Below are 27,662 nucleotides of genomic sequence, written 5' to 3' on the forward strand. Positions count from 1 at the left end.
ACTTTCCAAAACAAGAAGAAAAAAAAATAGGTGTATTTTACTTGAACTAAGCAAAATTATCTGCCAATAGAACAAGAAAATTTGTCTTGTCAAGACTTTCCAAAACAAGCAAAATTAGCTAACTGCAATGAACCCAAAAATACCTTAAAATAAGTATATTCTCACCAATACAAAGTGCACTTTTCTTGGTAGAAAAAAAAGAGACCTTTTTGCTTGATATGTTGAAAAATATTTCTAAATGAAGTAAATGCTAGTGCCATTATCTTGACATAATGATATGCGATCGGCATCATGATTTTTTTTTCATGCTTGAAGTAAGAGATTATTACTTTGAAAAAACAGTTTTATACTTGTGAGTGTTGAGGACACAGCTTTGCAACACTTGATATTCTAGTTTCAAGCAATATAGGTCATCAAATCTCCGTAACAAGTTGTAATATCTTACTGAGGTCATTTAGGACCAAAACCTTAAAAGGGAACATTATCACAATTTCAAAAGGGTTAAAAACAATAAAAATCAGTTCCCAGTGGCTTGTTGTATTTTTTGAAGTTTTTTTAAAAATGTTACCGGTCCCGGAATATCCCTAAAAAAAGCTTTAAAGTGCCTTATTTTCGCTATTTGCAAAGCGACTGTCCATTTCCCTGTGACGTCATACAGGTCTGCCAATACAAACAACATGGCGGTTACCACAGCAAGATATAGCGACATTAGCTCGGATTCAGACTCGGATTTCAGCGGTTTAAGCGATTCAACAGATTACGCATGTATTGAAACAGATGATCGGAGTATGGAGGCAGATAGCGAAAACGAAATTGAAGAAGGAATTGAAGCTATTGAGCAAATAGCTATTGACGCTAGTCGGCCATAGCGTGGGTGTACCTAATGAAGTGGCCCATAGCATGGCTGCCTTATTAGCATCGCCGGTAAAATGTGCGGACCAAACGATCAGGACTTTCGCATCTTGTGACACTAGAGCAACTTAAATCCGTTGATTGGTAAGTGTTTGTTTCGCATTAAATGTGGGTATCTAGTTTCAAATGTACATACAGCTAGCGTAAATAGCATGTTAGCATCGATTAGCGTAGCATGTTAGCATCGATTAGCTGGCAGTCATGCCGTGACCAAATATGTCTGATCAGCACATAAGTCAACAACATCAACAAAACTCACCTTTGTGATTTTGTTGACTTAATCGTTGCAAATGCATCTGCAGGTTATCCATACATCTCTGTGCCATGTCTGTCTTAGCATCGCAGGTCAAATGTGAAGAAACTTTGGTACATTCAATGGGGTCTGGCGGCAGATTTCTTGCCAGTGGTGCAACTTGAATCCCTCCCTGTTAGTGTTGTTACACCCTCCGACAACACACCGACGAGGCATGATGTCTCCAAGGTTCCAAAAAATAGTCGAAAAAACGGAAAATAACAGAGCTGAGACCCGGTGTTTGTAATGTGAAAATGAATATGGCGGGTGTGTTACCTCGGTGACTTGTTCTGACGTCATCGCTAAAAGACCGATAAACAGAAAGGCGTTTAATTTGCCAAAATTCACCTATTTAGAGTTCGGAAATCAGTTAAAAAAATACATGGTCTTTTTTCTGCAACATCAAGGTATATATTGACACTTACATAGGTTTGGTGATAATGTTCTCCTTTAAAACAAGTAAAACACTAACATAAAATCTGCTTAGTGAGAAGAATTATCTTATCAGACAGAAAATAAGCAAATATCACCCTTATTTGAGATATTTCATCTTACTTAGATTTCACTTTTTGCAGTGCATGTGGAACGACTTGCCTGATCCAGCGGATCATCCCTGCGGTATCTGGATCATAGAACTCCGGCAGGTCGGATAACTCGGCCAGGACACGGGGGCAGTACTTCAGGACAGAAAAAAAGGACGCAGCTGTTAAAAATGTATCGGAAGGGAATGGAGGACGCACCGGAGTCTCACCTCTCTCCACAGACTGAAGCCGATGATGGTCGGCACGGCCGTGCTCAGGATTAACGACTGCAAGCAAGCAGAGCAAAATGCAAACACGACGCCACGCTGTCAAGAAAGTGACTGCACTCGCTCACCAGCACGACAGGGTGGATGGACTTGACCTTAAGCCACCTGAAGACGGTCATCCAGAGGCCGGGAGAGCACACGCCGAACGCAGTGAACATGCAGACATACGGCGTCCACACGTACTTCATCCTGCGTGAGAAGTGAGGGCACACTTAAAACAAGGAGGGCAGTAGGGGGATATCTGAGGAACAATTAGAACTCACCCGTCGAACAGCATTGTCAGGCCTCCGAAAAGGACCGTGTGGAAAACGTGATAGACCACTTCGGGACGCTCTCCGACCCGCATGTCTTCCAGCTTTAGGTTGCTTTGCATCGTCTGACCACTGCGTTGAGGAGGAGAAGTGTGTCACACCATCACTTATAAAAATATATTCCTGCGGGGTCACTACGCCGTATTTGTCCTTTTATGATCCCAGAAAGTTCACTCAATAACCCACCTCAAACCCTCGTTTATCACAGCTGACCAACCTTGTCCGTAGTAAAGAAACGTTCATGAATTAAGATTATTATTAATTAAACAAATATTGTCGTAGTTCGAGCATAAAAAAAATTGTTCACGACAGTCAATGTTTACAACTTTATCAGAGTCCTCTAAACATGAAATAACACCCTTGGGCAGGTATGGAAAAAATACTAATCACGATTATTTTTGATTGATATTGTAATCACAATTAATAAAAACATAATTTATATATATATTGTCATAGTTCGAGCATAAAAAAAAATATTCACGACAGTCAATGTTTAGAGCTTTATTAGAGTCCTCTAAACATGAAATAACACCCTTGGGCAGATATGGAAAAAATAATAACTATGATTATTTTTGATTGATACTGTAATCACGATTAATAAAACACATTTTTATTTTTTTCAAACGAGTATTTACTGTACGACCAAAACCCAACCTTAAATATATATATTTTTTAGACTGATATCAATTAGTAACAAAAAAGCAACAACAATGCTGCTGAAGTGATCGCCAAGTGCAAAGAGCTGATTGATTTATTAATTTATTTAATTGATTATTTGTTGCAACTGTAAAACATCAGTCCCTTGTGAACACAAGGGACTGAGAGATGGCAAATGCTATAGGAAAGGAACTATTTGATGTGTTACAGCTGTCACTTTAATGTAAATGTTGACCTGAAATCAGAGGAGAAGGCTTTTGTGAAGGTGGGCCGATGAGACATATTGTAAATTCCAAACCGCTACTACGCTTTGAACCCTGCGGCTTATAAAACGTATAGGAGTGAAGCTAATTCATGGAAGCTAATTCATGGAATTTTCTTCGCTGACAGCCATAATGCTAATAGTTAAAAAAAATTTAAAAAAGGAAGCAAAGATACTGAAAATGTTTTTTATTAATGCTATTGTGCCAATTTTTTTAATGAGTTTGCTCACTGCAGGTACTGCGGTGCCCTTCTCTTTAGAGCTATAACCATAAGAAAAAGGTCCGTCCCATTTTTCATTGATCGCTCAAAGCAAACATTTGTTCGTTTTACAATATAAAAAACTATTTATACTTACTAAACTGTCCCATGGGTGTTGTCTGTAGGAGTGTTTTCATGAATATTGGTACATTACTATCGTAATGTAATGAAGCTAGCGTTGTTAGCATTAGCTAATATGCCTTTACAAGTGTCTGTGTTAAGTATTACTAACTTGCAAAGGCATTTCTTTTCGTACTGTTTCAGTTCCGTAAATTCCCCAAAACATCACCGGGGAGTTAAGTCTGTTTAGCTCAGGGGTCGGCAACCTAAAATGTTGAAAGAACCATTTTGGACCAAAAATACAAAAACAAATCCGTCTGGAGCCGCAAAAAATTAAAAGCCATATTATATACAGATAGTGTGTCATGATATACAAATTGAATTAAGAGGACTCAAAGCAGGGGCGCCCATTACGTCGATCGCGAGCTACCGATCGATCGCGGAGGATGTGTCAGTCGCTCGCCAGCCAGGTATAAAAAAATTTAAAAAATAGACCTAAAAATGAGCGCTCATCAATCTTCACTAATACGTCACTTTTTTGACATTCACGGCACTCGAGGGTCTTGTGAGATTATTCAGAAAAAAATAGTTGAGAAACACTTTTCATTTCAACAGACATTCATGCCGTACCTGCCGTCAAAACTCTAAAGACTGACTGCACAGTTCCTATCTTCACAATAAAAGCGCTGCTTCATCCTGCCTGCGCTAACAAAACAAGAGTCTCAGATAGCTATCGTGCACAAGCGAGCAAGACACAGAGTTTGCGTCAATATATTTCTTGTAAAGTGTCTAAAAACGAGTATGGAAGCTGGACAAAAAATATGCCAAAAACCAACTACTTTCATGTGGTATTTTCTCTCCATTTGAAAATGTGGACGTTATCGTCACTACTGTCTGATTCCAATCAATGCAAGTCATCAGAATCAGGCAATACACCAACTTATTTTCTTGTCTTCATGAAAGAAAGGAATCTATGTGTTAAACATGCTTGTATTATCATTAAACACCTTTAACTTGTTAAGAAAAACGTCTCTTTCATAAATAAATAAATAAATATAAATGACAAATATGAGTGAGGTAGATCTCCTCGACTTGGTCAATTGAAAAGTAGCTCACCTGCAGAAAAAGTGTGGGCACTCCTGACTTAAAGGAAACTAAATGAGCTCAAATATGGCTACAAATGAGGCATAATAATGCAAACAGCATGTCACCTTTGTGCATTTACGCACAACGTTAAAAGTTTGGTGGACAAAATGAGACAGAAAAAGAAGCGGCATAACACACATCTTAGAAAGTCGGCGAAAGTAATACATGTAAACAAACTACAGTGAGTTCAAGGACTGCCAAAATTAGTAAGACATAACGGCGCTCGCCAAATACACGAATCAGTGAAGCACGTTTAATGTAAACAGTGTGCTTTATAACAATTAGGGAGGTTTGTGTCATGTTTGTCCTCCTACAGAAATCATATTGACACAAAAAATGTTTTTTTTTCCCGCTCATCTTTTTCCATTTTTAATACATTTTTGTTAAAGCTCCAGAGAGCCACTATAGGGCAGCGCTGAAGATCTAGAGCCGCGGGTTGCCAGCCCCCAGTCTAGCAGATTGGAGAGCCAGCTTCCGCAGCTAGATGACCTCTGTTTCTTTTGATCAGCTAATTTACTGCTGCGTTTAAGGCACTTTTTGGAAACAATTAAAGGCCTACTGAAATGAGATGTTCTTATTTAAACGGGGATAGCAGGTCCATTCTATGTGTCATACTTGAACATTTCGCGATATTGCCATATTTTTGCTGAAGGATTTAGTAGAGAACATCCACGATAAAGTTCGCAACTTTTGGTGCTGACAATATTCACATTGATTTTAATGGGAGCCTCCAACAAAAAGTGCTATTCGGACCGAGAAAACGACAATTTCCCCATTAATTTGAGCGAGGATGAAAGATTTGTGTTTGAGGATATTGACAGCAACGGACTAGAAAAAAAAACCGCGATTGCATTGGGACGGATTCAGATGTTTTAGACACATTTACTAGGATAATTCTGGGAAACCCCTTATCTGCCTATTGTGTTGCTAGTGTTTTAGTGAGTTTAACAGTACCTGATAGTCGGAGGTGTACATGCACGGGTGTGTTGACGCCAATTTCTCAGGGGAGTCAACGGCAGCTTTGTGGACGGCACAAGCTCAGCTGATCTCCGGTAAGAAGCAACTTTGTACCACAATTTTCTCACCGAAACCTACTGGTTGACATTCCGTCGTGATTCATGTTCGCTTGACCGCGCTCTGATCCATAGTAAAGTTTCACCTCCAGGAATTTTAAACAAGGAATCACCGTGTGTTTGTGTGGCTAAAGGCTAAAGATTCCCAACTCCATCTTTGTACTTTGACTTCTCCAATATTAATTGAACAAATTGCAAAAGATTCAGCAACACAGATGTCCAAAATACTGTGTAATTATGCGGTTAAAGCAGACGACTTTTAGCTGTGTGTGTGTGCAGCGCTCATACTTCCTAAAAACCCACGACGTCTTGCATACACATCATAATTACACGACGTTTTCAAGACGAAACTCCCGGGGAATTTAAAATTGCAATTTAGTCAACTAAAAAGGCCGTATTGGCATGTGTTGCAATGTTAATATTTCATCATTGATATATAAACTATCAGACCGTGTGGTGGGTAGTAGTGGGTTTCAGTAGGCCTTTAATGTATGTAAATAAACATTTACAAAATATTTGTGTGTAAAAGCACACATCACGCTATGCAGCAGGGTTTAGAAAGGGAGACGCAAGACGGCGTAGTAAAGGTTGGTGCCTTAAGAACAGTCAAAAGTGCATTAGACTGACCTGAGTCTTCTATAAATGGTCTCCACTGTGGATAACAGACACACGGTCAGGACCAGCAGATAGAAAGGAAGGACCGAAGCCTGCGTGAGGCGCAAGAACAACTCCTGGCCAGGAAATTGCAGGCTTTCTTGGCATAGGAGGAGGTTCGTCACAAAGTCGCTGCCAGAGAAGCACAGCAGAACATCAAAACACGTCATCATCAGTTGGGAGTCCTTAATCTTGTTATATGCAAATATAACGACAATAAAGTCCATTCTATTCTATTCTATCCTCAAAAACACAGCATGTCATTTACGTTGTTGTGTTGAGCCCAAATTTCACTTCCAGGAACTTCAAGATGAATTCACCATCACTTCCAGGCAGCACTTTCTGCAAATAAAAAAAAAAAAAACACAGATTGCAATCAAGTCCTCGGAATCCCGCAGCCTATCTTGAAGTTTTACCTTGATCAGATAATTGAAGGTGATGCCGGTGGAGAAGACCAGGTGGAAGTGAAGGAAGAGCTTCATTACTCTGGCCAAAAGAGGGCCCTTCTTCATTTTTTGCTGAATAATCACAGGACAGAAAGAACTTGGAAGGCTGTACTTCACAGGCGCAAAACACACCAAGGGAGAACTACAAAGTTATAGGGCAGATTGTTTATACCAGGGGTGTCCAAACTTCTCACATGTCATCCTTGGAGGCATACTAAAGACTATAAAAATGGGACCCATTACCTCCCTGCTTGGCACTCAGCATCAAGGGTTGAAATTGGGGGTTAAATCACCAAAAATGATTCCCGGGCGTGGCCACCGCTTCTGCTCACTGCTCCCCTCACCTCACCTCCCAGGGGGTGAACAAGGGGATGGGTCAAATGCAGAGGACAAATTTCACCACATCTAGTGTGTGTGTGACAATAATTTTGGTACTTTAACTTAACTTTCCAGTGGGAGTGATAGAAGAAAACATCTTCACTATATGTTATGGGTGACAAAAAACAGTCAACGCTCAAAAATAATTATGAATCAAACTCAAGATGGTGGTGAATTATTGACCTATTTAGGGCTCCAATCACTTCATTTCAATTATTTGACATTTTAATTTTTATGGGGAAAATGTTGCATAGTTTGTGTTTTTGCCAAAGATAACAATGTTTTTATTTAACAAAAAGGGTATAAAACATCCAAAAACATATAAAGTATTTTTCGGACAATAAGTTGCAGTTTTTTTTCCATAGTTTGGCCAGGGGTGTGACTTATACTCAAGAGCGACTTATGTGTGAAATTATTAACACATTTTAAAATATCAATTAATATTATTTAGCTCATTCACATAAGAGACTAGACGTATAAGATTTGATGGGATTTATCAATTAGGAGTGACAGATTGTTTGGTAAAGGTATAGCATGTTCTATATGTTATAGTTATTTGAATGACTCTTACCATAATATGTTAGGTTAACATACCAGGCACCTTCTCAGTTGGTTATTTATGCCTCATATAACGTACACTTATTCAGCCTGTTGTTCACTATTCTTTATCCATCCATCCATCCATCCATCATCTTCCGCTTATCCGAGGTCGGGTCGCGGGGGCAGCAGCCTAAGCAGGGAAGCCCAGACTTCCCTATCTCCAGCCACTTCGTCTAGCTCTTCCCGGGGGATCCCGAGGCGTTCCCAGGCCAGCCGGGAGACACAGTCTTCCCAACGTGTCCTGGGTCTTCCCCGTGGCCTCCTACCAGCTGGACGTGCCCTAAACACCTCCCTAGGGAGGCATTCGGGTGGCATCCTGACCAGATGCCCGAACCACCTCATCTGGCTATTCTCGATGTGAAGGAGCAGCGGCTTTACTTTGAGTTCCTCCCGGATGGCAGAGCTTCTCACCCTATCTCTAAGGGAGAGCCCCGCCACCCGGCGGAGGAAACTCATTTCGGTCGCTTGTACCCGTGATCTTATCCTTTCGGTCATGACCCAAAGCTCATGACCATAGGTGAGGATGGGAACGTAGATCGACCGGTAAATTGAGAGCTTTGCCTTCCGGCTCAGCTCCTTCTTCACCACAACGGATCGATACAACGTCCGCATTACTGAAGATGCCGCACCGATCCGCCTGTCGATCTCACGATCCACTCTTCCCCCACTCGTGAACAAGACTCCTAGGTACTTGAACTCCTCCACTTGGGGCAGGGTCTCCTCCCCAACCCGGAGATGGCACTCCACCCTTTTCCGGGCGAGAACCATGGACTCGGACTTGGAGGTGCTGATTCTCATTCCGGTCGCTTCACACTCGGCTGCGAACCGATCCAGTGAGAGCTGAAGATCCCGGTTAGATGAAGCCATCAGGACTACATCATCTGCAAAAAGCAGAGACCTAATCCCGTGGCCACCAAACCGGATCCCCTCAACGCCTTGGCTGCGCCTAGAAATTCTGTCCATAAAAGTTATGAACAGAATCGGTGACAAAGGACAGCCTTGGCGGAGTCCAACCCTCACTGGAAACGTGTCCGACTTACTGCCAGCAATGCGGACCAAGCTCTGACACTGATCGTACAGGGAGCGGACTGCCACAATAAGACAGTCCGGTACCCCATACTCTCTGAGCACTCCCCACAGGACTCCCCGAGGGACACGGTCGAATGCCTTCTCCAAGTCCACAAAGCACATGTAGACTGGTTGGGCAAACTCCCATGCACCCTCAAGAACCCTGCCGAGAGTATAGAGCTGGTCCACAGTTCCACGACCAGGACGAAAACCACACTGTTCCTCCTGAATCCGAGGTTCGACTATCCGGCGAAGCCTCCTCTCCAGTACACCTGAATAAACCTTACCGGGAAGGCTGAGGAGTGTGATCCCACGATAGTTGGAACACACCCTCCGGTCCCCCTTCTTAAAGAGAGGGACCACCACCCCGGTCTGCCATTCCAGAGGTACCACCCCCGATGTCCACGCGATGCTGCAGAGTCTTGTCAACCAAGACAGCCCCACAGCATCCAGAGCCTTAAGGAACTCCGGGCGGATCTCATCCACCCCCGGGGCCTTGCCGCCGAGGAGCTTTTTAACTACCTCAGCGACCTCAGCCCCAGAAATAGGAGAGTCCACTGCAGCCTTCCCAGGCACCGCTTCCTCAAAGGAAGACGTGTTGGTGGGATTGAGGAGGTCTTCGAAGTATTCCCTCCACCGATCCACAACATCCACAGTCGAAGTCAGCAGAACACCATCCGCACCATACACGGTGTTGATAGTGCACTGCTTCCCCTTCCTGAGGCGGCGTATGGTGGTCCAGAATCGCTTCGAAGCCGTCCGGAAGTCGTTTTCCATGGCTTCCCCAAACTCTTCCCATGTCCGAGTTTTTGCCTCCGCGACCGCTAAAGCTGCACACCGCTTGGCCCGTCGGTACCCGTCCACTGCCTCCGGAGTCCTATGAGCCAAAAGAACCCGATAGGACTCCTTCTTCAGCTTGACGGCATCCCTCACTGCTGGTGTCAACCAACGGGTTCTGGGATTACCGCCACGACAGGCACCAACAACCTTGCGGCCACAGCTCCAATCAGCCGACTCGACAATAGAGGTTCGGAACATGGTCCACTCGGACTCAATGTCCCGCACCTCCCTCGTGACATGTTCAAAGTTCTCCCGGAGGTGTGAATTGAAACTCTCTCTGACAGGAGTCTCTGCCAGACGTTCCCAGCAGACCCTCACAATGCGTTTGGGCCTGCCAGGTCTGTCCGGCATCCTCCCCCACCATCGCAGCCAACTCACCACCAGGTGGTGATCGGTAGAAAGCTCCGCCCCTTTCTTCACCCGAGTGTCCAAAACATAAGGCCGCAAATCCGATGATACAACTACAAAGTCGATCATGGAACTGCGGCCTAGGGTGTCCTGGTGCCAAGTGCACATATGGACACCCTTATGTTTGAACATGGTGTTTGTTATGGACAATCCGTGACGAGCACAAAAGTCCAATAACAAAACACCACTCGGGTTTAGATCCGGGCGACCATTCTTCCCAATCACGCCTCTCCAGGTTTCACTGTCGTTGCCAACATGAGCGTTGAAGTCCCCCAGTAGGACAAGGGAATCACCTGGGGGAGCACTTTCCAGTACTCCCTCGAGTGTGCCCAAAAAGGGTGGGTATTCTGAACTGCTGTTTGGTGCGTAAGCACAAACAGTCAGGACCCGTCCCCCCACCTGAAGGCGAAGGGAAGCTACCCTCTCGTCCACTGGGTTGAAATCAAACGTGCAGGCTTTGAGCCAGGGGGCAATGAGAATTGCCACCCCAGCCCGTCGCCTCTCACTGCCGGCAACGCCAGAGTGGAAGAGGGTCCAGTCCCTCTCGAGAGAACTGGTTCCAGAGCCCTTGCTGTGCGTCGAGGTGAGTCCGACTATATCCAGCCGGAACTTCTCTACCTCGCTGACTAGCTCAGGCTCCTTCCCCCCCAGTGAGGTGACGTTCCATGTCCCAAGAGCTAGCTTCTGTAGCCGAGGATCGGACCGCCAAGTGCCCTGCCTTCGGCTGCCGCCCAGCTCACAATGCACCCGACCTCTATGGCCCCTCCTATGAGTGGTGAGCCCATTGGAGGGATGACCCACGTTGCCTCTTTGGGCTGTGCCCGGCCGGGCCCCATCGGGACAGGCCCGACCACCAGGCGCTCGCCATCGTGCCCCAACTCCGGTCCTGGCTCCAGAGCGGGGCCCCGGTGACCCGCGTCCGGGCGAGGGAAATCTGAGTTCATTTTGTTGTAATTCCATAGAAGTCTTTGAGATGCTCTTTGTCTGATCACTCACCTAGGACCTGTTTGTCTTGGGAGACCCTATTCTTTATTTATTTTAAATTGCATTTCAAATGTCTATTCTTGGTGTTGGGTTTTATCAAATACATTTCCCCCAAAAATGCGACTTATACTCCAGTGTATATATGTTTATTTCCTTCTATTTTATGCATTTTCGGCCGGTGCGACGTATACTCCGGAACGATTTATAATCCGAAAAATACGGTATCTCAGTCTGTGTGTGTGTAATCCCATCGACGCGTGTATGCACTAATATGTTTGTTTGCTTGCTTTATAATCATATTATGTAATGTTACAAGCGGTTTCCTGAGGGAAGCCATTACTGCAATGTGGCCCTCAGTGAATACGAGTTTGACACCCCTAGCATTGAAGAAAAAACAAAAAAACATAAAAAACTTTATATGGGTAGATAAATTTGAAAAATTGAAAGTACAAAAAAATTATATATGACTTATTTTTCAGACTTTTATGGCTGGAAACCCTTTTGTGTCCCCTGGGGCTATAACATTAGCCCCATTTGGAGAATCCCCATGGGTCAATAAAGAAGTATTACCGTATTTCCTTGAATTGCCATCGGAGCGCTTATTAATTTAAAACCTCTTCTCACTCCTGCGCTTACCAAAGGCATGCGGTAAAAGTAAGCATGCGCTAATTATTTTAAAACCTCTTCTCACTCCGGCACTTACCAAAGGCATGCAGTCAAAATTTCAGTGTGATGTAAGCTTGGACCTTAAATCCTACTGAATAGCTCTTAATCTTCTTCCCTGTATGCGATTTCAAATTACCGGTATTGAAATCAGCCTCCTCTGTTTTGAAAAATATGACAGGGGAGGTGTCACTCGTGATGTCACGAGTTTGACCAGGCGGTAATACTAAGCATGCGCTAATTATTTTGGGAAGAGAGTTTGACCCGGCAGTAATTCAAGGGAGGCGCATACTATATGCCCTGCGGAAATTCAAGGAAATACGGTATATTTTAAGAATACGCTCCCACATACATACACAAATACATTACATACCTAGATACTCCAAGTCCGTCCAGCCACGCGCACATTCACGGTACAAACATACGTATACTGTACATATACATTCACTGTACAAACAAACATACATACATATACTGTACATATACATTTACTGTACAAACATTCATATACACATTCTGTTCATATACAAGTACATATACATACATACACTCATGCACATAATCATGTTTCATCAAACACGCCGATAATATAATTATAATGGGGGACTTTGATATCCATATGAATACCCCATTGGACCCACCGTGCGTGGCGCTCCAGACTATAATTGATAGCTGTGGTCTTACACAAATAATAAATGAACCGACGCATCGCAGCGGTAATACGATAGACCTAGTGCTTGTCAGAGATATCACCGTTTCCAAAGTTATGATACTCCCGTATACTAAAGTAATGTCCGATCATTACCTAATAAAATTCGAAGTTCAGACTCATGTTCGGCAAGCTAATAATAATAATAACTGCTATAGCAGCCGCAACATTAATGCTGCCACAACGACGACTCTTGCGGACCTGCTGCCCTCGGTAATGGCACCGTTCCCAAAGTATGTGGGCTCTATTGATAACCTCACTAACAACTTTAACAACGCCCTGCGCGAAACCATTGATAGTATAGCACCGCTGAAGTTAAAAAAGGCTCCAAAAAGGCGTACGCCATGGTTTACTGAAGAAACTAGACCTCAGAAATTATTATGTAGAAAGCTGGAACGCAAATGGCGCACGACTAAACTTGAGGTGCACCATCAAGCATGGAGTGATAGTTTAATAACTTATAAACGCATGCTTACCTTAGCTAAAACTAATTATTACTCAAATCTCATCCGCATTAATAAAAACGATCCAAAATTTTTGTTTAGTACAGTAGCATCGCTAACCCAACAAGGGACTCCTTCCAGTAGCTCCACCCATTCGGCAGATGACTTTATGAAGTTCTTTAATAAGAAAATTGAACTTATTAGAAAGGAGATTAAAGACAATGCGTCCCAGCTGCAACTGGGTTATAGTAACACAGATACGACTGTATATACGGCGGATACTGCAAATATCCAAAATAGTTTCTCTCGTTTTGATGAAATAACATTAGAAGGATTGTTACAACGTGTAAATGGAATAAAACAAACAACATGTTTACTTGACCCACTTCCTGGGAAACTTATCAAGGAGCTTTTTGTATTATTAGGTCCATCAGTGCTAAATATTATAAACTTATCACTTTCCTCGGGCACTGTTCCCCTTGCATTCAAAAAAGCGGTTATTCATCCTCTCCTTAAAAGACCTAACCTCGATCCTGACCTCATGGTAAACTACCGACCGGTGTCTCACCTTCCCTTTATTTCGAAAATCCTCGAAAAAATTGTTGCAGAGCAGCTAAATGAACACTTAGCGTTTAACAATCTATGTGAAACCTTTCAATCCGGTTTCAGGGCAAATCACTCGACTGAGACAGCCCTCGCAAAATTGACTAATGATCTATTGCTAACGATGGACTCTGATGCGTCATCTATGTTGCTGCTCCTCGATCTTAGCGCTGCTTTCGATACCGTCGATCATAATATTTTATTAGAGCGTATCAAAACACGAATTGGTATGTCAGACTCAGCCCTGTCATGGTTTAACTCTTATCTTACTGATAGGATGCAGTGCGTCTCCCATAACAGTGTGACCTCGGACTATGTTAAGGTAACGTGTGGAGTTCCCCAGGGTTCGGTCCTTGGCCCTGTACTCTTCAGCATCTACATGCTGCCGCTGGGTGACATCATACGCAAATACGGTATTAGCTTTCACTGTTATGCTGATGACACCCAACTCTACATGCCCCTAAAGCTGACCAACACGCCGGACTGTAGTCAGTTGGAAGCGTGTCTTAATGAAATTAAACAATGGATGTCCGCTAACTTTTTGCAACTTAATGCCAAAAAAACGGAAATGCTGATTATCGGTCCTGCTAGACACCGACCTCTATTTAATAATACAACTTTAACATTTGACAACCAAATAATAAAACAAGGTGACTCTGTAAAAAATCTGGGTGTTATCTTCAACCCAACTCTCTCCTTTGAGTCACACATTAAAAGCGTTACTAAAACGGCCTTCTTTCATCTCCGTAATATCGCTAAAATTCGCTCCATTTTGTCCACTAAAGACGCCGAGATCATTATCCATGCGTTTGTTACGTCTCGTCTCGATTACTGTAACGTATTATTTTCGGGTCTCCCCATGTCTAGCATTAAAAGATTACAGTTGGTACAAAATGCGGCTGCTAGACTTTTGACAAGAACAAGAAAGTTTGATCATATTACGCCTGTACTGGCTCACCTGCACTGGCTTCCTGTGCACTTAAGATGTGACTTTAAGGTTTTACTAATTACGTATAAAATACTACACGGTCTAGCTCCAGCCTATCTTGCCGATTGTATTGTACCGTATGTCCCGGCAAGAAATCTGCGTTCAAAAGACTCCGGCTTATTAGTGATTCCTAGAGCCCAAAAAAAGTCTGCGGACTATAGAGCGTTTCCCGTTCGGGCTCCAGTACTCTGGAATGCCCTCCCGGTAACAGTTCGAGATGCTACCTCAGTAGAAGCATTTAAGTCTCACCTTAAAACTCATCTGTATACTCTAGCCTTTAAATAGACCTCCTTTTTAGACCAGTTGATCTGCCGCTTCTTTTCTTTCTCCTATGTCCCCCCCTCCCTTGTGGAGGGGGTCCGGTCCGATGACCATGGATGAAGTACTGGCTGTCCAGAGTCGAGACCCAGGATGGACCGCTCGTCGGGACCCAGGATGGACCGCTCGCCTGTATCGGTTGGGGACATCTCTACGCTGCTGATCCGCCTCCGCTTGAGATGGTTTCCTGTGGACGGGACTCTCGCTGCTGTCTTGGATCCGCTTGAACTGAACTCTCGCGGCTGTGTTGGAGCCACTATGGATTGAACTTTCACAGTATCATGTTAAACCCGCTCGACATCCATTGCTTTCGGTCCCCTAGAGTGGGGGGGGGGGTTGCCCACATCTGAGGTCTTCTCCAAGGTTTCTCATAGTCAGCATTGACACTGGCGTCCCACTGGATGTGAATTCTCCCTGCCCACTGGGTGTGAGTTTTCCTTGCCCTTTTGTGGGTTCTTCCGAGGATGTTGTTATCGTAATGATTTGTGCAGTCCTTTGAGACATTTGTGATTTGGGGCTATATAAATAAGCATTGATTGATTGATTGATTGAAACATATATCAACGTTGTTGCCCTAGGGTAAACTGGGTAACACAAGGCATATTGACAGAGCTTAAACTATTGTTACTATAACAATCTACAAGATTAATATAGGTTGCCTCTCTCTCTTCCCTTTCATCTTTCGGTATTCCTTCTTTTTTTTTTTCATTTAGTTATTAATTTTTTTATTATCTTTCTAGCTATCATTATGTATACGTATTGTTGCATTTGAACAACTGTATTGTTGATAATAGAGGTAAACTATTGGTTTTGTTCATGATCAATAGCGCTTTTTCTATTGGTATTTGTATTGCTCCAGTTTTAGTGTAAAAATGCCCACTGTCATTACTATATTATTTATTTCACTAACTGCTTATTTGCTATCACTTTTACGATCATATTTGTACATATTGTATGTGCTGGTGTTGTTCTATTGTTGTTGTTGTTATTGTTGTATTTGCTGATGTTGTTCTTGTCTCTCTGTCCAATCCCCCTCTTATCCCCACAATTTCCCCCTCTGTCTTCCTTTTTTTCTCTTTCTATCCCCTCCTGCTCCGGCCCGGCTGCACCAAATGATAATATTAATACATTTAATAAAGTCAAATTCAAATAAGGCAACAAGAGAAATATCCTACACTTCTCTTTTGTAAAGTAAATCTGAACAGCCAATATGGGCATCTACATCAACTATATGATTTGCCTGAGAAGCTGGACAGGACAAAAAAAACAAAAACAAAAAAAAAACCAAAGGAAAATGCAGAGGGCCAATAAAAAACAATGGAAATTACCCGCAGGCCGCACTTTAGACACCCCTGGATTACACTATTCTGGATAAAAGGCGATAAAGGTGAACTGATGGGGGCCAGCTACACTACCTGGAGGTACCTCACAAGCACGGAGCCAATCAGGAGGCTGAGCAGAGGCGAGGTGAGCAACGTCGTGTTGTGAAAGCGAAATAAATAGGCCAGCAGCAAAGAGCTGATGTAGACTTTGTGAATGTCGGACATCTGCCAAAGAAGGGAGAGAAGGTGAATGGTGCACCGTGGGAAAAATTAAAAAAATGCGTGCTCACCTTACGAGGCGGCACTAGGTCGAATGAGTCGAGTAGAAAGAGCGAGACGGCTTGGACGAAGAGCACGTAGTGGCTGTGTTCCCACAGCAGCAGGAAGGAGAAGGTGGTGGCGCTCATGGTCAGATAGCACCACATCTGGAAGGAAGACGTCAGTCAGCCGTCAATTAAGTCCGAGGGTGCATTTCTCAAAGTCCCACCTCAGCGGTGGAGCGGATGTTGTGGCACAGGAAGCCGGTCAACGCCGCCACCTGACAGGAGTAGAACGGCAGAGCCCAGTGTTCCCGCAGAGGAACCGCCTGGTCCACTCTGGTGACGTCGGTTCTAAGCGGCATGAGCACACGCTCCCGTCACGTTCATGTATCAAACCTCCACATCTTACCATGAACAGGACCGACCTGCTGATGACATACCAGGCCACCGCCAGCACGCCGGCCACCCAGGTGCCGCTCATTACCCAGCTGCACACGAAGAGCGCCGTGGCGTACACCGCCTGGAGGGCGAACAGCAAGGCCACGTAGAATAAGATGGGTTCCATCGAATCCTGCATGAACAGAGGAACATCCATGTCTAAGTCAGGGTGTACCACTCGAAGATACATACCTATGGAAGTGTTATAGGGAGGCGTGCCAAAGTTGGGAGAGTGGTTGTGCCAGCAACCTGAGGGTTACTGGTTCAATCCCCACCTTCTACCAACCTTGTCACGTCCGTTGTGTCCTGGAGCAAGACACTTCATCCCTGCTCCTGATGGGTCGTGGTTAGGGCCTTGCATGGCAGCTCCCACCATCAGTATGTGAATGTGTGCGTGAATGGGTGAATGTGGAAATAGTGTCAAAACGCTGTGAGTACCTTGGCCACCTACTCTGTGGCCTAGTGGTCAGAATGTCCGCCCTGAGATCGGTAGGTCGTGAGTTCAAATCCAGGCAGAGTCATACCCAAAACTATAAAAAAAATGGGACCCATTACCACCCTGCTTGGCACTCAGCATCAAGGGTTGGAATTGGGGGTTAAATCACCAAAACTGATTCCCGGGCGTGGCCATCACTGCTGCTCACTGCTCCCCTCACCTCCCAGGGGGTGATCAAGGGTGATGAGTTAAATGCAGAGAATAATTTTGCCACATCTAGTGTGTGTGTGACAATCATTGGTACTTAAACTTTAAAGGTAGAAAAGTGCTATAAAATTTTAATAGGTACGGCTAGCATATAGCATATAGCATTTCATGACCCTGAGATCGGTAGGTCGTGAGTTCAAATCCAGGCAGAGTCATACCAAAAACTATAAAAAAAAATGGGACCCATTACCTCCCTGCTTGGCACTCAGCATCAAGGGTTGAAATTGGGGGTAAAATCACCAAAAATGTTTCCCGGGCGCGGCCATCGCTGCTGCTCACTGCTCCCCTCACCTCCCAGGGGGTGATCAAGGGTGATGAGTCAAATGCAGAGAATAATTTTGCCACATCTAGTGTGTGTGTGACAATCATTGGTACTTAAACTTTAACTTTAAAGGTAGAAAAGTGCTATAAAATTTTAATAGGTACGGCTAGCATATAGCATATAGCATTTAGCATTTCATGACCCTGAGATCGGTAGGCCGTGAGTTCAAATCCAGGCAGAGTCATACCAAAAACTATTTAAAAAATGGGACCCATTACCTCCCTGCTTGGCACTCAGCATCAAGGGTTGAAATTGGGGGTTAAATCACCAAAAATGTTTCCCGGGCGCGGCCATCGCTGCTGCTCACTGCTCCCCTCACCTCCCAGGGGGTGATCAAGGGTGATGAGTCAAATGCAGAGAATAATTTTGCCACATCTAATGTGTGTGTGACAATCATTGGTACTTAAACTTTAACTTTAAAGGTAGAAAAGCGCTATAAAATTTTAATAGGTACGGCTAGCATATAGCATTTAGCATTCCATGACCCTGAGATCGGTAGGTTGTGAGTTCAAATCCAGGCGGAGTCATACCAAAAACTATTTTAAAAAATGTGAGCCATTACCTCCCTGCTTGGCACTCAGCATCAAGGGTTGGAATTGGGGGTTAAATCACCCAAAAAATTTCCCGGGCACGGCCATCGCTGCTGCTCACTGCTCCCCTCACCTCCCAGGGGGTGATCAAGGGTGATGAGTCAAATGCAGAGAATCATTTTGCCACATCTAATGTGTGTGTGACAATCATTGGTACTTAAACTTTAACTTTAAAGGTAGAAAAGCGCTATAAAATTTTAATAGGTACGGCTAGCATATAGCATTTAGCATTCCATGACCCTGAGATCGGTAGGTTGTGAGTTCAAATCCAGGCGGAGTCATACCAAAAACTATTTAAAAAAATGTGAGCCATTACCTCCCTGCTTGGCACTCAGCATCAAGGGTTGGAATTGGGGGATAAATCACCAAAAAAATTTCCCGGGCACGGCCATCGCTGCTGCTCACTGCTCCCCTCACCTCCCAGGGGGTGATCAAGGGTGATGAGTCAAATGCAGAGAATCATTTTGCCTCATCTAGTGTGTGTGTGACAATCATTGGTACTTTAACTTTAACTTTAAAAGTAGAAAAGCGCTATACAAGTATAACCCATAAGTTTAAACCATATTGTAGCAAAATATTTTGCAACCATGTACCGTATTTTTCAGACAATAAGTCGCAGTTTTTTTTCATAGTTTGGCCGGGGGTGCGACATATACCCCGGAGCGACTTATGTGTGAAATTATTAACACGTTACCGTAAAACATCAAATAATATTATTTATCTCATTCATGGAAGAGACGAAGAAAATGTCAGCAATCGTCACACACACGTCAACCAATAAGAATTTGGCGGGGGAGGCTCATTGCAGAAGTGCATTGTGGGTCATTGAATCTTAACTGCTATATGCTACGTTCGTAGCTATTAAAATGGATCATTTCATCGTTGGCGGTAACTTATAAAAACTGAGAAAGGCTGAACAAAAATGGCACCGAAAAGGAAATCATGTACTGCAGATTATAAGCTGGACGTAGTGAAATATGCAGCAGAAAACGACAAGAGGAAGCGGCGCATACCTTTGTAGTTGGCAGAGTTGTTTGGAAGCAACATCCAGGAAGAAGATTTCATAGGATTTATCGATTAGGAATGACAGATTGTTTGGTAAACATATAGCATGTTCTATATGTTATAGTTAATTGAATGACTCTTACCATAATATGTTAGGTTAACATACCAGGCACCTTCTCAGTTGGTTATTTATGCCTCATATAACGTACACTTATTCAGCCTGTTGTTCACTATTCTTTATTTATTTTAAATTGCCTTTCAAATGTCTATTTTTAGTGTTAGATTTTATCCAAAAAAAATTCCCCCAAAAATGCGACTTATACTCCAGAGCGACGTATATATGTTTTTTTCCTTCTGTTTTATGCATTTTCGGCCGGTGCGACGTATACTCCGGAGTGATTTATAATCCGAAAAATACGGTATCTCACTCTGTGCGTGTGTAATCCCATCCACGCGTGTATGCACTAATATGTTTGTTTGTATTTCAATCTGAGTATTCAGATCCGTGTGCGAAATACCCCACACAATTAAAACCAATCAGAAACAACGTGCAGCTTATGCGTAAGAAAGAAAAACGCTAAGACCCGCCTAACGTTGTTTCTGATTGGTTTAACCTGTGTAGCGTCTTCTGTGGTTAGTTAAATGTAGGCACAGTGAATTGATGGCTTGGCCTGGGATTGGTTATTTCGACCTGTCTGTACAGCGATTTCAACTGGTAAAAAGAAATGCAAATTTACCGCCGCAGAAAACATTATGTCGCTACTGGTAACAATTTTTCCTAAAATAAAAATAAAAACTCAACAACTTAAAGCAGACCTGGGCAAATTAAGGCCTTGGGGTCACATGCGGCCCATTAGGTTTTCCAATCTGGCCCACGGGACATTCCCAAATAATTGTTTAGATGTTTATGATGTAAAGTGTAGCTGCCATTATGATGTGCACTCACGTTTTCTAATGACCGTAAGTCTTCAACTATACTAAGTCTTTCAATGGTTAGAATCTGCGCTTTTGGATGATGAACCAGTTATTATGGTAATCTAATTAGTTACTAAGGTCATCTAATTAGTTACTATGGTCATCTACGTCACAGCAGCTCAGACGAGGCACCAAGCAGTGTGGGCAGAAAGCGTTTCCACAGACAACGGAAGGATATTTTCAAAACAAAGTTCTAAAGCTTAGTGATATATCAGCTGTATCAAACGGTAAGTGGGGTTTATTTTGTACCCTTCGCGTTCATATTTAGCTGTGTTGCATTTTTGTTGCGTTTCACTTGATTGTAAAATATGTCGATCGAAAAGGGGTGTGACATTCATATATTGTCTATATTCAGTGTTTTATCATTCATAGAAAAATGTGAAATTCCATCACGCTTTTAAGGCGGTCTGTCATAACGTTTTTATTGTGTTTATTGTGAGGTTTTGTGTTAGTGTTCCTAAAAATAAATAACCGGACCCCAGACTTTTTTTTCTCTAAATGTGGCCCCCGAGTCAAAATAATTGACCCAGGCCTGACTTAAAGCCTTGTCCAGCCGTTTACTGACTTAAAATATTCATGTTTAAAAAACTTTTACTGCAAATGAATATAGGCCCAAATATCAGTTATCGGGCCTCATCGGCTACCGTATTTTTCTGAGTATAAGTCGCTCCGGTGTATAAGTAGCACCTGCCGAAAATGAATAACAAAGAAGGAAAAAAACATATATAAGTCGCATTTTTGGGGGAAATGTATTTGATAAAACCAACACCAAGAATAGACATTTGAAAGGCAATTTAAAATAAAGAATAGTGAACAACAGGCTGAATAAGTGTACGTTATATGACGCATAAATAACCAACAGAGAAGGTGCCTGCTATGTTAACGTAACATATTATGGTAAGAGTCATTCAAATAACTATAACACATAGAACATGCTATACGTTTACCAAATAATCTGTCACTTCTAATCGCTAAATTCCATGAAATCTTATACGTCTAGTCTCTTACGTGAATGAGCTAAATAATAATCTTTGATATTTTACGGTAATGTGTAAATAATTTCACACATAAGTCGCTCCTGAGTATAAGTCGCACCCCCGGCCAAACTATGAAAAAATGTGCGACTCATAGTCCGAAAAATGCGGTACAAACAATTGGTATTGGCCCTGAAAAAAACATATCAGTCGATCTCTATCATGAATTACGTGATTAAGGATGTCATTAAGAACTTACAGTAACTTAGTCACGCTATGACTCAGTGACGTCGCACGTGTGTATTGCATGCCCTCCTCATCTAATTTTGCCAAAGGGGGAAAAGTGTGACATGCTTTGACGTGGATCAGTTCTGTGCTTTCTGTATTCAGTGGGCCATTAAGTGGCCGATTGGCCTCGCACGAGTACCGTATTTTTTGGACTATAAGTTGCAGTTCTTTTCATAGTTTGGCCAGGGGTGCGACTTATAATCAGAAGCGACTTATGTACGAAATTATTAACACATTACCGTAAAATATCAAATTATATTATTTAGCTCATTCACGTGAGAGTCTAGACGTATAAGATTTCATGGGATTTATCGATTAGGAGTGACAGATTGTTTGGTAAAGGTATAGCATGTTCTATATGTTATAGTTATTTGAATGACTCTTACCACAATATGTTAGGTTAACATAGCAGGCACCTTCTCCGTTGGTTATTTATGCCTCATATAACGTACACTTATTCAGCCTGTGGTTCACTATTCTTTATTTATTTTAAATTGCCTTTCAAATGTCTATTCTTGGTGTTGGGTTTTATCAAATACATTTCCCCCAAAAATGTGACTAATACTCCAGTGCGACTTATATATGTTTTTTTCTTTCTTTATTATGCATTTTCGGCAGGTGCGACCTATACTCTGGAGCGACTTATACTCCGAAAAATGCGGTACGCCCTGAGTCGACAAAGCATCAGTCAACGTTCTGAACCATCTCCATGATACTGACCTGGCTGCCTACAAGTCTGAAAAGGTAGCTTGTGATCATTTCGGGGTACAGAGACAGACGCTCCACAGCGTTGATGGTTTGTCCTGCAAGCGTGCCGTCATCAGTCATCAGCTCGTAGAAGCCTGTTCCGCACAAAACAACACCATCAGGTCAGTTGACCTCCTCGTTTTGTATTCACCCGGAAGGAAAAGGACGACCTTTTTCGAAAGTCGTTGCCGCCAGCATGTGCTTGTAGTAGTAATAGTAAACGCCGCTCCCTCCTTGGAAAGTAATTTCCCGCTCCAGCTCCTGTGAGACAACACGTGAGGACGTGGCATGGGAAGAGAGCGGCTGTCACTCACCTGTCTTGTGGAAAACCAGAACTTCCTCTCGTGGAAGGCCGAGAGGTAGATGGCGTACAGCATGCCGCACGCCACCGCCGCTACGCATCCAAATAAGTTCCTCATCACCCGCTGGAATACACCCACTGGAGACAGTAAATAAAAAGTTAAATTAATCCAAAAAATCCTTACAGTTCAGTTTTGGATCTCCATTGCAATGATTCGCTATGTGGAGCTAACATGTCCTTCCAATGCTTGTCTGGGTTAATGAGTATGATTGAAAATGTATAAATCATCTATGAATTATTAGTTTCCATGGCTGTTGTAAGGTTAAGGACAAAGTGTATCCACTCCAATTGAAGATATGACTTTTGGTACTTAAGTACTGGCTCATTTCATGTTGATGTTGAATATGGAAGTGTTGTAAATGTCTGACGTGCAAACGTACTTGCAGAAGTCTTTGGTTTCCTCACAGTCGACACAGGCTCGGTCGAAGCCTCCGTTTTTTTTTCTTCGTCGTCATCTTTCAACTCTTCCTCTTCTTCTCCTTTAACATCTAAATGGATTGGGTGGACGTGAAAGACAGAGAAAGAGGGAGCGAAGGATAAGAGAAGGGGTGTCCGAACTGAAAAATCAATGCATGCAGGGGACATTTTAAAATTGTTCATTTTCAGAACCAATACAATATGTAATTTTTTTTTATTCAATGCTTGAATGGCTGTTTATCTATAAAAAGTTATTTGTGTTGCCCTTTCTGTCAAAACCCTGTTTTTTTGGGCAAAAACACAAAATATGCAGTATTTTTCACAACAAAATGTTCAAAGTGGAATAATTGGAGCCTTAAAAAGGTCAATAATTCATGGGGAACATTTTTTTTATTTTTTGAGCAATGATAGATTAAAAAAAAATCCCACTAAAATTATTGGGGATCCAAAAAGGCCCCACTCATAAAAGTGTTACAAAAAAAAGGTCACATTATTGAACTGCACAAAAAAATACATTCACATCTGAATCGAGATTGTTGTTCATCTAAATTCTTGATCGATTCATAATTTTCAAAAAGTGACAAAAAAAGAAAAAAAAATTAAACTTTTTTTTTTTCAAAGAATTAATTTTGCGGTACCAAATGGGCGGAATTTTTAAATACACAGTTTTAGGCTGTCTCCATGCAACCAGAAGGAGTTTTTTTTAACCTGTAAAATGTTTTGAAACATTTTTATTTAAACTATTACTACTATACTAACTACTACCGTATTTTTCGGAGTATAAGTCGCACCTGCCGAAAATGCATAATAAAGAAGGAAAAAAAAACATAAGTTGCACTGGAGTATAAGTCTCATTTTTTGGGGAAATTTATTTGATAAAACCCAATACCAAGAATAGACATTTGAGAGGCAATTTAAAATAAATAAAAATTAGTTAACCATAGGCTGAATAAGTGTACGTTATATGAGGCATAAATAACCAACTGAGAAGGTACCTGGTATGTTAACCTAACATGTTATGGTAAGAGTCATTCAAATAACTATAACATATAGAACATGCTATACCTTTACCAAACAATCTGTCACTCCTAATCACTAAACCCCATAAAATCTTATACCTCTAGTCTCTTACGTGAATGAGCTAAATAATATTATTTGATATTTTAAGGTAATGTGTTAATAATTTCGCACATAAGCCGCTTCTGAGTATAATTTGCACCCCCGGCCAAAATATGAAAAAAAATGCGACTTATAGTCAGAAAAATACGGTATACCAAATAATATATGTACATACTTATATATATAAAACTATTTTTTCCTGTTCTTTCATGCACTTTTTTTTAAAGAAAACATATTTTTATATGGAAAGCACACAAAATATGCAATATTCTGCCCCCAAAAATATTTCAAAGTGGAATTTTGGATGTGAAGTAATCAGAGCTTAAATTAGGTCAATAATTCATGACAATATTGATTTGGATTCATTATGTTTTTAAGCACTGACTTCTAGGGATGTAACGGTATACTGATAAACCGTGGTAAAATTCCAGACAGTTAATAATACGGTTTTTAATACGGTCAATTTTTAATTACCGAAAAAACTTCATTTATTAATGCATTTTAGGCAACACTGCTTACTTCCTGGGAACGGAAGTGTTGCAGCACCACCACAAGAGCACTAGTGCCGTCGGACTGAACAAAATATGCCGGCAACTACAGACTTTTTTCTGGAGACCTTCCCTCAGAGTAAACGGAACCTATTGCTTCCTTTCACTCGCTTCGACCTCCACGCAGTCTTGGCGTGCGTTTAAGAGCGCACTGCCCTTATTAGATGACGGCAGGTCTCCCGTCCAAAGGCAAAACCTAGTAACTCACTTCAAGCTGATTTTGAGAAAACAAAGGAAAACCAATCTATCTTGATGCTGTCTTACAAAGATCTACAAAGTCATCAAAGGTATAGATGTTTTCTTGAGCTTTCATTTTCTTGCCGATTGAGCCATGGATTAAATCTGCTCTCATGAACGTGTGCCCTTTCTCCAGATATTTTATCACAATCTCGGGTGAGCCCCATTCTGCGTTTGCACATTGGGCAAACAGCGTCCAGTTTTTATTTTGACCTCCACAGTTATCTGCCCAAAAGAGTATGCAAGGGGAAGAATCAAGAACAATACATTTAATGAAAGTGCTTGCAACGTCCTGGGCCAATCTTCCAAATATCCCCTCGTGCCATAATATCACATAATCAGGTTGACCGTCGGCCTCCATTGGTGCAAATGTCTCATTAAAGACAATAAGGCGACTGACAAAGAAGCTCCGATTGGTCCCTTGAGATACTAGGTTTTTCTGTTGTATCTACGCGGTTATGTGGTAGTTGCTAGGTCCTGCCATGCGCGTAACAGCTTACTTGCGGAACAAATTACAATATCGCATACACTAATGTAAAGCATATCACCTAGGAACTCCAAAATTATTAACAGCTCAGTTTTGACCAAAATTGAGTTACTGGGTTTTGCCTTTGGACGGGAGAGGTGTGAACAATATTGGCGACAACCGCTTTTGTCCCACACAAAAAGTATACTTTGGAGGAGAAAAATATTTGATGAACGCAGGCTGTGTTGTCAGTGAGGCACAAAGATTGTGTATAAGAAGTGAGAGGTATCGCTCCGGTTTATTTTTGTGGGCCAAACTGTTGCACTGAACCACATGGTGTTATTGGAGAAGAACAAAGCTTGTTTATTAGACTTCATCTTTTTTAGCCAAACTGCTTTGTTTTATATGAATATTAAAAACTAAACACTATGTTGTGTTGCATTACCGGTACTTGTGTTTTTTTTCAATTTAAAGTTATTACTTTAAAAACGATTCATGTGACATGGCATTTTGTTAAACTTTTATGGTGTATAATTAATACCAATATGACAGATTTAGGCTCTAACTCTTAATGTATCTGTCCCGATACAGCATACACATGTACATTTTTCCATGATGGCGCTTCTGTAGTGGCTGCTGTTGGCAGGAGCTCTGTGATCTTGTGTCATCCTTTTGTGTTTCCCTCTTGTTTTCATGCATTATATTTTTTTGCCTTCTGGTCCGGGGCCCTTTGGGACTGTGTGACAAGGGGTGGCACTTTCGTGACCTCTGCGGTGCTTTTTGTGGACTTCTGGATCTGCCTCCCGGGAGACTTTTGGCCATGGAGACCAGCTGCTGGGTCTCTGCCACACATGAGTCAGTTTGGAGGGACTGGAGGAGATGCAGATAAGGGGACAGGGTTGAGGAGCTAGCACTGAGCGCCGGGACGGAGAGGCTTTGGGGTGTCTTGGCTTTGTGAGCAGGTGTCGGACACCTCAGTCACCTTGGACGTATCCTCGCTCATCCATGCGTACTGGACACTGGCCGAGAGTGGAGTCGGCTCTCTTGGTTGCTTTGTTGGGTCTGCTCCTGCCTCTGGCCATGCTCCCTCCACCCCAGCGGACGATGGCGTGGAACACCGCAGAGGCCACCACAGTGTATATATTTCTTTTAATTTTTATTCATAGCTTTATGTAGAAGTGGCTGGTTGTATCCGTTGCTTTAATGTCCTTTGTCTTCTTTGATGTTTCCCTCTTACACACATGTAAAAGGGATGTGTACTATGGATTTGAGTTGTTGTTTTTTTCCCTTGGCCTCAGTCTGGACCCCCTCTCCAGGGCCCAGGCTTAGACCGATTTTATTATTTTATTTAATTTGCATTTAATCTTCTATTTTTTTCTCCCATTCCCCCCCACTTGTTTACCTGTATCTCACCTTTTTTGTAAGGGGCGCTGGAGGCCGGCAGACCCGTCAGCGATTCCTGTCTCCCTGTAATGTTGGTCTTATCTTGAATGGGATTGTGCCGAAAATTTTTATAAATAAAGTACTGTCTATCTATTAGTGGATGTTAATATATATAACTTAAAAAAAAGATCTATCTCTCTATGAAAATGTAAAAATAGAGATAAGGAAATTGTGTAATGACAAAAAGCTGACAGGTTCATACTATTAATGAACAAAAAAACAAATATTTGTCTTTAAATATATGGATAACGTTTAACTACAGCTTTTTTAATAGATATTAGAAATGACATGATGGCATTGCGTTCACACCCAACCCAAACACTGTTTTACCTAACAAGTAATAATCGGGATTAATAATCGGGATTTCAATATTGATAAACAATTCTGGCTATAAAGGAAGATAAATGTGTGCTCATCCCTCGTGATCTTACCCAGTCTGGGTTGGTAACATCATAAAAGCTTGCTCTTTTTCCTAATATTCATAAACAACAACTGTGTAAGACTAATAAACACATTCAATCACATTATTCCATTACATTATAAAAGCCTTTATCATCGACAAGT

General features: G+C 42.2%; 1 protein-coding gene across 2 annotated transcripts in view; it reads right to left on the bottom strand.

Annotated features, from left to right (window-relative positions):
• dpy19l3 (dpy-19 like C-mannosyltransferase 3) overlaps window positions 1-27,662 on the bottom strand; it is a 40,510-nt gene that overhangs the window by 5,854 nt on the left and 6,994 nt on the right. The window contains exons 3-17 of one of the 2 annotated variants that reach the window (XM_061897189.1): window positions 23,249-23,356; window positions 22,822-22,946; window positions 22,678-22,768; window positions 22,481-22,602; window positions 16,891-17,036; window positions 16,693-16,816; window positions 16,496-16,630; window positions 16,299-16,430; window positions 6,852-6,953; window positions 6,704-6,777; window positions 6,409-6,567; window positions 2,276-2,395; window positions 2,081-2,201; window positions 1,956-2,012; window positions 1,799-1,881 (exon numbers count right to left, since the gene is read on the bottom strand). In XM_061897189.1, the coding sequence (XP_061753173.1) occupies window positions 1,799-1,881; window positions 1,956-2,012; window positions 2,081-2,201; window positions 2,276-2,395; window positions 6,409-6,567; window positions 6,704-6,777; window positions 6,852-6,953; window positions 16,299-16,430; window positions 16,496-16,630; window positions 16,693-16,816; window positions 16,891-17,036; window positions 22,481-22,602; window positions 22,678-22,768; window positions 22,822-22,946; window positions 23,249-23,356 (1,699 nt within the window). The remainder of the gene's footprint in view (window positions 1-1,798; window positions 1,882-1,955; window positions 2,013-2,080; window positions 2,202-2,275; window positions 2,396-6,408; window positions 6,568-6,703; window positions 6,778-6,851; window positions 6,954-16,298; window positions 16,431-16,495; window positions 16,631-16,692; window positions 16,817-16,890; window positions 17,037-22,480; window positions 22,603-22,677; window positions 22,769-22,821; window positions 22,947-23,248; window positions 23,357-27,662) is intronic. The other variant, XM_061897190.1, reaches the window with a different exon arrangement.

The sequence above is a fragment of the Nerophis ophidion genome, linkage group LG04 (assembly GCF_033978795.1).
Source record: "Nerophis ophidion isolate RoL-2023_Sa linkage group LG04, RoL_Noph_v1.0, whole genome shotgun sequence".
Lineage (NCBI taxonomy): Eukaryota > Metazoa > Chordata > Actinopteri > Syngnathiformes > Syngnathidae > Nerophis > Nerophis ophidion.